This window comes from Nelumbo lutea, chromosome 4 (assembly GCF_056320005.1).
Source record: "Nelumbo lutea isolate HS-2025 chromosome 4, American lotus-T2T, whole genome shotgun sequence".
In the NCBI taxonomy this organism is placed as follows: domain Eukaryota; kingdom Viridiplantae; phylum Streptophyta; class Magnoliopsida; order Proteales; family Nelumbonaceae; genus Nelumbo; species Nelumbo lutea.
The window spans coordinates 76,241,534-76,257,749 of record NC_142687.1 but is presented as its reverse complement, the minus strand read 5'-3'; the positions used below and the strand labels follow the sequence as shown (position 1 = coordinate 76,257,749).

At 41.8% G+C, this 16,216-nt stretch overlaps 1 protein-coding gene across 1 annotated transcript; it reads right to left on the bottom strand.

Annotated features, from left to right (window-relative positions):
* LOC148861156 (uncharacterized) lies at nt 1–411 on the bottom strand. The gene has a single exon (XM_088985012.1). It carries the CDS (start codon nt 409–411, stop codon nt 1–3), a length of 411 nt encoding a protein of 136 aa, XP_088841138.1.
* Between the last annotated feature and the right edge of the window lie 15,805 nt (nt 412–16,216).

Below are 16,216 nucleotides of genomic sequence, written 5' to 3'. Positions count from 1 at the left end.
TTAAATCGTATCAATGTCTAGCCCTTTGAGTGTATGCCGCTCCTGAAACCTTGCAACATCAGCTCGTCTCTTGGCCTGCTTAGCATTCTCAGAGAGTAGCTCCCTGTATCTGCTCTTGTCAATGAAGAGGTTAGTGGTTTCTGGAGGTTGAAGACTATGTAAAAGTCCTCTGTTCAAGGGCCCATTGGGCTTCTCTTTCCTCTTTTCCATAGTCATTCTTGATAATGAAGGCAATCTTGTTTTCAAGCAGGTTATCCCAAGCTTTTCCACTGAGGATAAAGAATTTGATGATTTTAAGTGGGACATAGGAGACAAACACTGTAAAGCCCAATTACTCCAACCCAACCTCAACCAAATCCCTTTATCCTTGAGAAACCCCACTTGGCATAGACTGCAATCAGATTGCTTCATTGTATGTTTGATTAGTAGTTTGGTTGAGCATTGAATTCCAAAGATATGAATAAGGTTTGGGGATGCAAACATTTTTGTCAAATACATGTAGAACATGTATCCAAAAACTTGCCACGTGGCAAGTTTATTGACATGTCTCATACTTTTGGGGATGCAAGTTTTCTAACCCATGCCATGTCATCATTATAAATGGATTACATGTATGTTTATAATTGATCGAACAGTTTTCCATAATGATTTTTTTATATAAATTTTCTCATAAAACAAACATTAAAAAACAGATTTTCTCACAAAAGTTTTCTCAACAAACAAACACAGTATGACTAACTGAGAAATATATTTTTCTTTTCTCATCCCAACCTTTCCCAGGCTAATTTTCTCAACAAACAAACATACCCTAAGTTCTCTTTTTATTCCACTTCAAATCTCACTTCATTAACATTTGTAGGCTCCAAACTTTACACTAAAGAATACAGATCTCGTTTAACAAAAGAAGCTAAGAGTCTATATAAGTTTTATTCTGGCATTTCGTTTAACAAAGGAGCAAATCGATTTACCATTTTTAAGTTCCGCCACATTGAATCGAATTTGAATAGCCATATATTTAATTCGAATAACCATGTATTTAATTAGAATCGAATTTGAATATGGCCATATCCGATTCAAATCCGTTCGATTTACACCCCTAGCTCCATTGCCACGGAGTAGATGGATGAGTCTCGGCCCCTGCCCAATTCTCTTATCCATTAATTTGGCCCAAAATATAATTTTGACATATTGATAATTTAATTTGATATGGATACACGTTCATTAAATTTGATATGACGATGCTCGACTGTTTAGATGGACGCCTATCATGGTGTATGGAAGTGGGTGTTTTTTCGGACTGATTTTTAAGAAAAAACATTCATGCTTTTAAGATCCATTTTTTATAAAAAAAAATGTTTCTGTCACGTAAGCAGTGAGCAATATTATGCTATTTGGTAAGGTAATTTTCATCATCGTTTTTTATGTATGTATTGGCAGGTAAGCACCACATAGGATACATATCAGTCAAACGTTGGGGGAAACGGTTCACCGATGCATGAAACGCCAAATTTAACGTTTCATGCATCGGTGGGGTCCCGATTTTCGAGGCATGCCTGAGTTTTTAATAATCAACTGAACCAAACAATGAGATACATGGTTGTTTGTTGAAATACCTATGTAGATCCGACAAGGCACCATTTTTTTTGAAAAACGGCCACAGTTCTAAACATCCCTTAGGTGATTAGGATTTTATAAAATAACTGAAATAATATACATAAATAGACTCTAAATAATGCATTTTCTACAATCAGAAATCTGTAGGTAAATCTGGGACAAGGGCCCAATGTTCTGTTAATAATGTTATTAGCTCAATGATGGACGGTGGATCGTAGTTCATGCTCCCATTAGTGTTTGTTCATATGTGAAACCTATAATGATTTTGAATTTATATGTTATTTTACTGTGTTTGGTTGCTGTGGATTTTATTTGCACTAGTACAAACACATGGGAATGCAAATGTAAAAAATGCAAACTCTGGTTTAATTTTGTTTTCAATTTTACTTTATTTTATTTCATGCCTTAATTTACTTCATTTATACTTCAACCAAACAAAATAGGCTAAAATTTGAAACAAAAATAAGTCAGAATTTACACTCAAATCATTTGCACTGCCATTATTTTACATCAGTGCAAATTTATTTGCATTACCAAACACAGCCTAATGTACAATTGGATTTCTTACTTGCAAAGTATATACTATATACTATTAGACCTGTTCATGGGCCGGGCCGGGCCGGGCTCGGGTCGGACTTTTACTCATCATTAATGGAAATACGCTAGGCCCGAGCCCGAGCCCAAGCCCGACCCGACCAACGGGCCCAGCCTTGATAAAAAGCCCGAACCCCAAGCCCGAGCCCAAAGCTCGATCTAATAAAAAAAATTACAATTTTCCCTATTCAAATTAGAATTAAAAATTCAGATGGTTTTTTTTTCCTATTTAAACGAACAATGGGCCTGCAATATGTTTTTTTTCTTTTTCTTTTACATTTTAAAACACAGTTTTACATTCTTAAATAAAAAAAAAAATTATTCAAATGGACATAATCACATAACCCATTTTAAGTCTAATTTTAGGTCAGGCCGAGCTGGGCTCAAGCCGGACTATTTTGACAAAATCCGAGCCTGGCTCGAATTTATTACGGGCCAGGCTTTTTGGCCTGAGTTTAAGCCCGTGGGCCTATAAACATGTTCAAACCCGTCTGGGGGCTGAGCCGGGCTGGGCCAGCCCGTCGGGCCACCCGTCCCATGAACAGGTCTATATACTATATACAGAGTTTTTGCTTCCTAAGAATCCTATCACATTTTGGAGAACTGTGTATTGAGTATTGACTCAGCCTTCTCTTACTAAAAATGATCACACCTAATATTGGGCCTCGAAGAAGCCTGGCCCAGGCCGCAATTTTCCAGGTCTGGAGCTATTCAAACTAGCATGGGCTTAGCCCACATTAGGCCTGAAATTTTGTGGGTTGGACCGATATACAGTATTGATAGACCTTTATAAAATGAAGATGAAAAGCACGTTTATAAAATTTGTGCATTCCCATACTAGCAAAGTGTGTACAGAGTTTTGATACATGTATAACATTTTCCATCATATAAAGTACAAACCCTATACCAGGATCAGTGACCAAATGAACTAAACTTATATTGGTCTCTTCCCTTGTAATTACAGCCAAATTACTATCCAAACTACAATGATCAATATGCATTTGCAGGACCCAATGGTGGATGGTGAAGAGGTGATTGGATGCTCCTATGGTCTAAACCTAAACTAAATAGCACTTTTGAACAAGGTTTTTAAAACCGACTTGGAGAATGAACTGATCAGGGATCTGGTTCCCAGATTGAATGGTTCAATTGTTTGAACCGAATGATTGGCTTGTTCTAATAAAAAATAAAACATTAAAAAATATAAAAAATGATCAAAATCGTTGAACAGTTCAACTGCTAGGGTCAGCAGTTTACTGATCAAATCAATGTTTTTTTACAAATATCTGGTTTTGGGGAGAAAGGGAACTGGTCAATTGACTGATTCCCCATTTTCCAATTGGACCGTCCAGTCCAGTCTAATTTTGAAAACTAAAATTGTATTTGATACCATGATGATATTGTCACATCACATCTGAGTGTCATTCCAGATAAAATGATAGACTTCACCTCTATAGAGCAAGAAAACATCAATTTCAGGTTTCTACAAATAGCCTCGACATGTGTGTTTCAATTATAAACAGCTTCAAAGTTCAAACAACAATTGTATGCCAATTTGTATTTACCAGTCCAAAATGTTTCATGTGGAACCAAATAATTGTACCAAACACAACTTAATTAGCTATCTATATATGTAAGCTAAATATGAGTTTGGAGGAAGATGGGTTTAGGGTTTGATTTGAAGAGATATCCAAAGAATGATTTCCTAGCTATTTTAATCAAAGGATCTTTTTCTCTCCTAAATGTTGAGACAAAGTGTTCTAGAAAAGATCTTCTTCGTTTGTTTCTTGCTTTTTTTTTATTTACTTTTAAAGGGATAAGTTTTAAAACAAATAATTTATTTCAGCATTTTTTCCTATATATATATATATATATATATATATATATTCACATTCTTTTAAAAGGATAAGGTTTCTTGATCAGGTTAGTTAAAATGTCAGTGTGAGTACTCTCTTATACCAATCAATGAGATGATCCGATATCTAAGGGTGGTCTATGTCGGATTGAAGCATAAATCAAGAAGGTTGTCTTGGATTCCAACATTGATAATAATGATGGGGCTCTATTAATTTCTTATTTAAAGTAAAGTTTCCCCTTAATTTGGGATTATCCGAGTGGTTAATATGAAGAAAAGAAAAGAAGTCCTTAAAGAGAACCCCATCAATTTATGCCTAGTGGAGAGATCCTGTGCTCAATCTACAATTCTACACCATCCATCATAATATACAGGACTTCTTGTTAGACGTGCTTTCACTTTCTATTAAATAATAAGACCTTCCTTAGGGATTTACTTTTGATAGCTCTCTTTAGGCTGTATTTGGTTTAAAAGGAAAAAGTAGGGAAATTTTTATAAATCTTGTATAGATTTTCCTATATTTCTCTTTCTTTTTCTACTTTTTCCTTGAAATCAAACAGAGCGTTAGGGTTTTACTTACCCATGTATTTTTGGGTTAGGTGGCTTGTATTCCACCCATCCACCAACTTTCCATCAGTTTTATGGAGTGAAAGGGTTACTACCCCATGTATTTTGGGGCTTGGTGACTTATATCCCACCCATCCACCAACTTTCCATCAGTTTTATGGAGTGAAAGGGTTACTACCCCATGTATTTTGGGGCTTGGTGACTTATATCCCACCCATCCACCAACTTTCCATCAGTTTTAGGGAGTGAAAGTGTTACTATCCCATGTATTTTGGGGTTACGTGATTTATATTCCACCCACCAACTTTCAATCAGTTTCACAGGCTAGCTTATAAAGTCTGCAAGGAGGCAATAAATCTGCAATATCAACTACCCCCTTAAGGCCTGGATGTAAATATTTTCAGAAATATCCTTCAATGAAGTTTTTATTTGGTTTATTTGACGACAAAAAAAAGTGTTATTACGCATTTAAAACATTTTAAAAGTCTCCTTTTACCCATTGGTACCTTATTGCATAATATATGAATAAAAAAGCCCCTTTTTATACATCTTAAAGTTGCAAACTTCAGATAGAAGTAAAAAAATAAAAATGGTTTCAGGAAAAAATAATTAAAATAATATAAAAAAAGTTTATCTGGTAAAGTAAAACTGTATTTTTTTGGTAATAAGTAAAACTGTATTTAATGTTAATGAATAGGGTAGAATTTTTGTTAATTCAAAAATATATATTATATATATGGAGGTAAAACTTATACTTTTTCTTGTTAAAGGAACTTTGGTAAACATTTATCCTAATATTTTATTTTCTTTTCTTTTGTTTCTTTACTTCATTTTGTATTAATTTATCTCGCCTTTATCAAACCAACGGAGTCATGTGACCACATAAGTAGAGAAGTAAATGAAACAAACATCTAAATGCATAATTTACACAAGGAATTACGTATATGATGCACATGCAACTTGGCCAACAAGGAAAATACTTTCATCATTTTTTGGCTTTGTTCTAGATACTAATGCCACCTTTTTTTCTCTCAGGCCCCGTTTGCTTTTCTGAATGTTACTTATTCAGGTAAACGCACTTACATAGGTAAGTGTTTCCTGGGAAATACTTACTCTGGTAGATGCATTTATTCATGTTCTTTTATTATCCAGGTAAATAAGACAATGATCATTTTAGCCATAAAAAGCTATTATTAAAAGGGGTAATTTTACCTTATCCAACTATTGGCAATCTCCCCTCCCCCCAAGGTGAGAAAGTTACTTACCCACCTAAAAAATAGATACCACTTAAATCCCATTGACCAACTTCCCCTCTCTCAAAATCCAAAAAAAAAAAAAAAACTAACAGGCCCTCATTGTAAAGGGATGTAAATCACATTAAGAGAGCATGGTAGCATGGAAATCCATATCCCTTTGTCTGCATGTAAAAGTAGTATTGAGCCCTTTCCTCGCTCTTCACCCCTTTGTGTCTAGCTCCCATCATCAATGAAGTTGAGGAGAGATGTTATGCCATCCCTTTTACTTTTAATATGCATATATATATATATATATATATATATATATATATATATATTGCACATTGTGAGTCATCTCACCGGTCAAGATGGTATTCAAAGTAGCTCATTTAATCTATTCTTCTCATATTTAATATTTGCAGTAACCCATTTGATGCAAGTGATGTTATTTAAAAATGTACGTTTTAAGGGAAAAGAATGAAGTAATAGGGATACACCAAAGTTTTTAGATATAGAATAGTAGAAAAAATAATTTTTTTTTTATTTTTAGTAATTGAGCTTCAAACTTTCCTTTTAGCATATAAATCAACTACGGAGCATGATAACCAATAGTGGCTAGATTGATAGGTTATCTAGGTAATTGTAGTAGAGACCTGGATTTGGGGATGGGCTACCCCTCCCCACATTATGTATCCCTATAAAGCCAAAAAAAATGTGATCAATAACCAAGTTAAAAAACAATTTCAAAATTGAACTCATGAAGATAAGCAAAGGCTCATGTTAAGTTCTTTCATTTTTAGTCATTGAGCTTCAAACTTTCCTTTGTATATATCTTACATATTATGAGATGAATAAATCAACTCTTTAGCATGAGAACCAATAGATGGTGGCTTAGTTGATAGGTTATCTAGCTACTTGTAACAAAGACATGGGTTTGAGGGATGGGATACCCCCACTCTATAGCCTTATATATAAAGTCAAATAAATGTTCTTAACATGAGATAAATAATCAAGTTAAAAAACAATTTCAAAAAGCTCACATTAGTTTCATTATTATTGCATTTTATTATAGAACCAGAACAATCCATGAAACAAATCTACATTAAATTAAATTAATAAAAAAAAAAAACATGACAACCTCTAGAAAGGAGCAATGACTTCTTTAGATTTTTTATATAAGAAGAAGATTGACTCATGCCGGTGGGAAAATTTGGGTTTATAAATTAGTTTGGGTTCAAGTTAGAGTTCACATTTAGGTTGGCCCTTAACCTAACCCAATTCATCTACTTAATTTACACCCCTACTTCATTTCGGAGAACCAAAAAGGATTAAGAGACGTTTAAAGAGTAAATATAAATTTTATGAGAGATGCCAAAGACTCACAAAAATTTTAATTTTGATTTGTTATGTTTTTAATAATTTAATTTAAAAATAAATATGCACATGTATGAAAAAGGAGAGGAAAAGGTGGGTATGAACTCTCTGATTAGAGGACCCTTCACCTCCCCCTCTTTCTTCTTTTAATAATATTATATATATATATATATATATATGCCACTTTGTGGACAATGTTTAAAATGCAATAGTGGAAATGGAATGGAATTTTCAAATATATATTTTGGTTTTCCACATTTGATAGTCTGGACTGTCAAGAGAGCTCTCCTTGCGTTAGTTCACCTATCATCACATCCAGCATCAAGAATTCTATGTGAACCTATTCATGCGTCACGTGGGGAGAGCTCTAATGACAGCCCTGTCAAAATTTGGACAGCAATTATTTTTCAAAATTTCCCCATTTGATTCTTTAAAATTGAAATGATTATTTAATAAATTTCAAAAAAAATAAAAAAAGAATTATGTTCAGGTCCTAAAGGATAAATGGCCTGATTTATCAGGCTGCATAAGTTGTAAGGTTTCTGTATTCATTCTTTACAAATTGAGCTTAATCAATTGTATATTTTGATCATTCCGCTCTATTATCAAATCAAAGCCAAACAACCAAATTAAAAACTATTTTTTAGAATATTATTTTAATATGATGTTGTATATTATTTTGATTACTCATTAATACTAATTGTCTATAGGAAACATAAAAAAGTCTGTGTTTTCCTGAGGAAATTCTTCTCCCACTAGTGTATATATTTCTCATAATCAAAGAGTTTACAAAGTTATAGTATTATGTAAATTTTGCAAATAATGTGTAAATGTTGTGTATTTTATTTGTTGAGCATTTAGCTTTTATATTATTAATTATGACAAGTGTTGAAATATTTATTTTAGGTTATGACTTGTGAGGAAAAAAAAATAAAACAATACCTATACCGATAGACCAAGTATATGTTTGGCATTGATGCTGCAGTTGTTGCTGATGTGTGGCTTGGAGCACCGTTTTATTTTTGTTTGGAATCGTTATTGTCAGGTAGGACATTTCCTGGAGCAACATCAATTTTTTCTGTTTGGTAACATTTCTCCAAGAAACGTTTTTAGCACTGGTACCCATTATCTAGTGCCACATCACTGCCCTGTTGGCAACAATGAGCTGTAGCATCCAGGAAATGCCAAATTTAGCATTGCTCCAAGCCATGGCTTCCCGATTTTCGAGGCATGGCTTGGAGCACCATTTTTTATGGAAAAACGGTTCCAAACAAATGCCTGTTTTCTAGAGCACCACTTTTTTTGATGTGGTGCTGATGTGGTGTTGTTGCTCCAAGAAACAACAATGATGTCAAACAATTGCCAAAACCATCAGTGTAGTTACACTTAGACTTACATTAACGGATAATTAGTTTAGAGCTGTAAATCAGGTCGTGCTACCAATAGCCTAGTATGGCCATAGGGTTTTAGGTCTACAGGCCGAACTGGGCTAGTATTACACAACTGAATGGGCTGTGTCACCCATGGCCCATGTGCTAGCACAACATATATATATATATATATAAATAAGTGATGGAACGCAATCCGGTCGGACCTAGCTGTCAACAATCTTGCCTCTGATTAGAGCAAAAGGTGCCTGAAATGGGGAAGAAAGCGAGTAGTCTCCAAGGAGGAACCCGGTGAGAGTGCTCCGAAGCTCAAGTTAGTATTTTCTCAAATGCAAGATAAAAAAATCAGATGGCACAAAGTTATCACGTACCTCCATTCTTGGGGGGAAGAGGGCATTTTATAATTCGCGCACTCACTCCCAAGCTCCTGTCAGGTTGGGTATCATTACCTCTGCACTTCTGCCAGTTCGGGTGTCATCACCTCTGCTGGGGCAGACAACCACCACTGCTCTCTTTGTCGGAGCTGTCTCTGTAACTGGAGGTGGCAGTGGCAGGTGGCCGTTGAAGTGCGGCTGTCAAGCTTCAGATCCTAAGTTAGTCAGGTGCGCCGCCTCAGGATACGGACTCCTTTGGTGTCAGGTATGGTTGCTCAGTTCGACGGCCTGGAGACGAAGTGCCGGAGTGGTGTGCAAGGTGAAGTCTTGAGTTCAGATAGAAGTATGGCCCGAACTGCCCTGGGGTGGGCCAGTTCAGGTTGTTGCCTTTTGCACTCCTCGTAAGGCTCGAGGTCAAAGGGAGAGTTTGGGCTCCTTTTGGGGAGCTCAGACCGCTGGTTCCTCCTCTCGGAGCTCGTGTCTTGAGCGCACTGTCGTGCTGAGTTGTCGCTCCTGCCAGGTCACCCTCGGTTGCTTCCACATGTTGGGTGGCCAAGAGGTCGGGCCAAATCTTCCTCCATCAATTGCCCCCCACTCCTTGCGCTAAGGGTCTTGCCCTAGTGCGGGGAGTTCACGAGGTAACGGGTGGATTTGACCTGTACTTCAAACTAGTTGACTGATGGCGTGAAGTGTGCATACGTTAGGAGATTTTTGGATTCCTCGAGCGCCAAAAAGTCAGAAAACGCATCAATCCATCTTTAAATGCTGGGAGACATGACAGCAGGCGTTATTTCAATTTCAAAAAATGTGCCACTGCTGCCTTCAATGCTGGGAGACGTGCGCTGGCGCTGCTTCGGTTTCCAAAGATGTGCAGCCAGTCACGTCTCAGTCTTAGGAGGCATGCAATCAGCTTGATCATGAGCCGTTGGATTTGCCTCGATCAGAGCCGTCGGTTTTCGATGACTGTGGGTATAAATAGTGGGGGACCCCTAGTAGCTTTCCATCGCCATTCTCCTGTGTTCGCTTCTTGAGCTCGCATCCAAGTTTTAGCTCGCGTCAACCTTTCGTAGTCCGTTAGCTTTTTCCGAGTGAGTCAGTACTTTCTTCCTGGTTTTCCTTTCCTCCCGATGTCTAGCTCGGACAACTTAGACAGCTTCTTGAGGGGGTCAGGTGCAGGTTCCACAAACCGAGCTGCATCCCCCGACAGCCTTAGTGAGCCCGAGGTAGAGCTCGAGGGAGAGCTCGAGGAAGAGTTCGAACCCGTAGGCCAAGTTGCCTCAGGTAGTTTGGTGTCCTCCTCCCGTCGAGGTCGGGCGTTAGACAAGTTTGGGTCCTCAACCATGACGCCTGAGGGGCTTTACTCCCTTATCACCCAGTTCAACCTGTCCGGGGAGTATACTTACTTTATACCCTTGGACGACTTCCCTTGAGAACGTGGTCCTTATGAGATCGTGATATTCTGAGAGCAGCTCGTCGCCGGGCTGCGCCTACCTTTTCACCCTCTTATCGTCGAGGTTATGAACCATTTCAGTGTCACCATCGGTCATCTCCACCCGAATTATATCTGCAATTTGGTTGGGACTATCTCCCTCTTTTTCGAACACATTCTGCCTTTAGACCTAGAGATTCTCTTCTATTCTCATGCTTAAGAAGCAAGCGGGTCCCCTCCCCGGGTGTAGGCGGGCGTACTACCTGTCTCCTCGCCCGGGGTTCAAGCTTTACACGATCTTCCCAACAAGATCCCGGTGTGGAAACAAGACTATTTCGGGGTACGAAGTGCAACAAGGTGGCCATTCCAAACTGGGTGGGGGTGGGCTGCCCCTGACCCCGGTGTTACGCTAGATAGGGAGATGGGGAAGGGCCTCCGGGACTGGGCCCGGCTCGGGATAAAATGCCACCATTATTTGACGGAGGCCAAGCTCATCCATGCCGGCGTGAGTTCGGGTAGGTTCCTTGCTCAGAGCCTTGCCTTTGTTTTGCTTTCCATTCTTTTGTTTTCCTGATGCCGAACTCTTTTTGCAGGTGTGATGTACACAGAAAAGACTCGCGGTGGGAACCTGTTTCATGTCATGAAGAGGAAGAAGCGAGTTGCTAAACGGGCTCGTGCCAAACTGCCCCAAGAGGCGGAGCCCGAGATACCGAGCTCTCCGCCAATGGACCCGCCCAGGGAGCCCGAGATGGCCCTTCCAATACAAGAAGCGACAAGGGCCTCTTACGCCGAGGCTGCTTATACCCGGGTTGGGCCTTCAGGCTCAGGAGGCCAAGGCGAGTTCAGGAGCGTGCTGTCACTGAACCACGCTCTTCAAAAAAGTAAGGAGGCCGTTTACCCTGAGAAGATCACGGCATGGGCCGATCTTCCTTTGAACCACGTAGTCGGGCATGTTGCCTCTTATGCCATGGTGGTAAGTCAGCGACTTCTTGTCGGGCTCCTTATCATTACCTTTCTCGCTATTACTCTTTTAACATTGTCGTTATTTTTCTTTTTGGCAGGTGAACTCCTCCATCCATGCTTTAGCGGCCCAAGCAGAAAGGAGCTCGAGGCAGGCACGAGCTGCCGAAGAGGCTTCCCGCACTGCACAGGCCAGGTTGGCGAGGTCTCAGAGAGACACCGAGGCCCTGAGAGTGGTGGTGAAGCACATGGTGGACCTGAGGTTGGACTTGCAGCATCAGGTCGAATACCTTCAGGAGGATATTAGGGAGAGGACTAAGATCTTTTCTCAGGGCATTGAGGATGCCAAGAAGAAGGCCGTTGAAGACTATATCGCCTCGCCACGCTTTGACGACCTGATGGTGGGCTTGTACAGAAGGGGTTTTAAACTGAGCCGGTGGATGATCAGGAATACGTACCCTGAGCTCGACATCAGCGCCATAACCACTTCATGCATTACTTAGGAGATAGCCAACGCGGCTGACAGTGAACCGGATTCTGAGGACGAGACAGGACCCTCGGGTATCGTTGAAGTGCCTTCCGAGGGTGAGGAAGATGTACCTCCAGGCCTGTGAGCTCGCTTCTGTTGTTATTTTTTTTTATTTTTTTTTTGGAATGTAAACAGAGTATTTTGTAATGAAATGTTCTTTTGGTTAAGTGTTGTTGTCTTCTCCTTCTTTCCGAACTGATTATATTGTCGGACTACTGGATCAAGGGCCTAGGGCAGATTAACATAATAAGGCTATATGCCCGAACTAACTATATTGTTCTGTCGAGAACCATACTCGTGCGGCCGCTTTCGGCGTTGACACTTGGCCCCCGATGATGAGATACCGAGGTCCTTATCAGCTCGCTATTAGCGCTTTGCCTCATCAGCTTGGTGCTAGCATTTTGCCTTTGCTTGCCCACGCTGAGGTCCTTGGTAGCCACTTAGTCCACCTCGCTCGGTGATTTATAGGTAGTATCGTCTCAAGTTAACAACGTTCCATGCTCGGGGTACTTGTTTTCCCTCTAAGGTTTTGAGCTCATATGCTCCCACGAGCGCTCTCTTTACTCGGTAGGGCCCTTCCCAATTCGGTCCAAGTTTGCCCACGACGGGCTTGGGTGCCATGATCTTACGGAGAACCAGATTGCCGATGCAGAAGTTCCACTTTTTTACTCTGGCATTGTAGTACCGAGCTACTCTTTGCTGGTAAGCTGTAGCCCGGATGTACGCGAAGTCTCTTACCTCGTCGAGTAGATCGAGGTTGGTACGTAGCTCGTCTCCGTTTGTCTGATCGTCGTATGCTTCTAGTTGTAGTGTAGGTACTTCGATCTCCGCCGGGATTACCGCTTCAGTGCCGTAGGTGAGGTTAAAGGGGGTCTTTCCTGTGACGGTTTTTTCCGTAGTTTGGTGAGCCCATAGAACACTTGGTAGCTCGTCCGCCCACAACCCTTTAGCTCGGTCTAGTCGTGCTTTCAGCCCGCGGAGGATAGTTCTGTTCATAACTTCTGCTTGACCGTTTGCCTACGGTTGCACGACATATGTGATGTTCTACCGAATCCCCATATCTTGGCACCATTCCTTAAATTTGATGTCCTCGAACTGCTTACCATTGTCAGAGATTAGTACCCAAGGTAACCCAAAGCGACATACTATGTTCTTCCAAAAGAAGTTCTATACGTTTCGAGCTGTGACTGTTGCGAGAGGTTCAGCTTCTACTCACTTTGTGAAGTAATCTACCGCCATCACCAGGAACTTCCTCCCCCCCGTTGCTGGCAGGAATGGCCCCAGGAGGTCGATGCCCCATTGCGTAAAGGGCCATGGACTAGTGAGATACTTGAGGTCGGTGGCAGGCTGATGGTGGATATTGGCATGCTTCTGACACTTGTCACATTTTTTGATGAGCTCGATAGCCTCTGCCTTCATTGTTGGCCAGTAGTACCCTTGTCAAAGTGCCTTCTGGACAAGGGCCCTACCCCCCAAGTGTCCGCCGCACAGACCTTCATGAGTGTCATAGAGTACGAGCTCGGCTTCGGCAGGTCGCAAGCAACGTAGGTAGGGGAGTGTGTAGGATCGTCATTACAGCCGTTCATCTATTATGACATATTTGGCTGCCTGGCGCTACACCCTTCTGGCTGCATTGCGATTTGTAGGGAGGGTCCCATCTAGCAAGAAGCTCGCGAGTGGGTCGATCCAGCTCGACTTTGCTTCAAGGACGGGAGCGACCTCCTCTGCCCCCCCGAGAATGCTAGGCTGAGGTAAGTCCTCTATGTACACGGTTCTCATGGCGTTGTGACTGGTGCTAGCTAACCGGGATAGGGCATCGGCCTCAGTGTTCTCTGACATCGGGATTTGCTTGATGAAGTGTGATTGGAAGTTGAGCAGAGCCTCCTTTACCTTTGCCAAGTAGGCGATCATAGTTAGCTCGCATGCTTCGTATTCGCCCGTAACCTGGTTGACCACAAGCTGAGAATCATTGCAGATAACTATGTGTTTCGCTCTTACCTCTTAAGCTAGGGCCAACCCGACTATCAATGTCTCGTACTCCACCTCATTGTTGGATGCCACGAACTCAAAGCGTAGCGCATATTCCAATTTTGTGCCACCTGAGCTTCATAGGACTATTCCAGCCCTGCTGCCCTGTTGGTTCAAGGAGCCATCTACGTGAAGGATCTAGGGCTCCTCATCCTAGTTCGCATTTGGCCTAACTAGGAGAGATGCCACCCTGGCTGCTACCTCATAGGGTTTGGATTCTATTGGCCTAGGAGCTCCGGGCTCACCCAAACTGGGGATCTCGGGCTCAACCAGCCTGGGGACTACGGAGCTAAACGTGCACTCGGCGATGAAATCTGCTAAAGCTTGGGCCTTAATAGCAATTCGTGGCTTATATTGGAGGTCGTACTCGCTAAGCTCGATGGCCCACTTCGTTAGCCGACCAGAAACCTCGGGCTTGAGTAAGACTTGCCTCAGAGGTTTGTCAGTCAAGATGATGACAGTGTGAGACTGGAAATATGGGCAGATTTTCCGAGCTACAATTATCAGTGCGTATGCCAACTTTTCTATCTGTGGGTATCTCGTCTCTGCTCCCTACAAAATTTTACTAACATAATAGATGGGTCGTTGAACCCGATCTACTTCTTTTATTAGTACCGAACTGACCAACTCGTCGCTTGCCGAGAGGTACAGTTCTAAGACATCGCCCTCCTCGGGCCTGGTTAAGACCGGTACACTAGCGAGGTATTTCTTTAGCTCGTCGAACGCGAGCTGGCAGTCTTGGGTCCATTCAAACCCTTTGCCTTTAATTGCCTTAAAGAAAGGCAGGCAGCGGTCTACCGGCTTGGAAATAAAGTAGCCCAGGGCGGCTATGCGGCCATTTAACCTTTGGACCTCCTTCAATTTCCAGGGTGGTCTCATGTCTATGATTGCCTTAATCTTGTCTGGGTTGGCCTCAATGTCGTGCCGGTTAACAATGTGCCCTAGCAACTTGCCCAAGGTGACACCGAAGATACATTTGTTTCGATTTAGTCTCATGTTGAATTGTCTCAGGATTTGAAATACAGAACACAAATCGTGTATTAATTCGTGTGAGAACTGTGTCTTGACGACCATGTCGTCTACATAGCACTCTATCTTCATGCCAATTAAGGGTTGAAACAGCTTATTCACAAGCCTTTGAAAGGTTGCCCCAACATTTTTTAATCCGTAGAGCATAACCTTGTAACAGTATAAGCCGAACTCTGTGATGAACGAGGTCTTTTCCTCGTCGGACGAATCCATTCTGATTTGGTTGTAGCTCGACTAGGCATCTAAGAAGCTCAGCAACTCGTGCCCTGAGGTTGCGTCTACCAAGTGGTTGATTATGGGCAGTGGGAAGCAGTATTTTGGGCAGGCCCGGTTCATGTTGGTGTAGTCGACGCACATGCGCCACTTTCCATTGGCCTTCTTTACCAGAACGGGGTTGGCTACCCAGCTCGGGTAATGGGCTTCTCTTACGAAGTTAGCTGCGAGAAGCTTCGCGACCTCCTCATTGACTGCTTTCCATCGCTCTGGGTCTAGGTTGCGTTTCTTCTGTCTAACGGGCCTAACTTCAGGGTCGGTATTAAGTTTGTGAGTTATAAGGCTGGGGTCAATACCGGGCATATTGGCCACGGACCATGAAAAATATCTAAATTTTGAAGTAAGAAACCTACCAGTTCGGATCGTAGCGGTTCTTGGACGGAAGCACCGATTTGTAGTGTCCGAGCTGGGTCCGTAGCTAAAGTTGGGATCGCGATCGTTTCTTCTATGGGCGCAGCTCGTTCTTCGCCTTGCTCCGTAGGCCACCCCAGTTCGAAGTCGTCGGCTACCTTGGTTTTTCCCTTCAGGGCGGCAACATAGCACTTGCAGGACTCGAGCTGGTCGCCTCGCGCTACTCCCACACCGAAGTCTGTAGGAAACTTCATTGCCAAGTAGTAGGTGGAGACCACTGCCCATAGGACATGAGTGATTGCCCGCCCTATTATGGCATTGTATGGGGAGGGAGTCACGACCACCAGGAAATCGTGGTTGAGTTTGACCGCACAGGGCCATGTGCCGACTTCCACAAGTACTGTCACTTTCCCGAGGGGCCTGACTTTCTCTTCGCTGAAGCCCACTAGAGGAGTGTTTGCAGGCTTCAACTCGCTTCTCTGTAACTGAATCTGGTCAAACGCCGACTTGAAGAGAATGTCCGCCGAGCCTGAATCAATAAGCATGCGCCTGACTTCGAAGTCGTTGATCCTTAGTTTTATGACAAGCGCATCATTGTGGGGGTAGTGGACCCCTC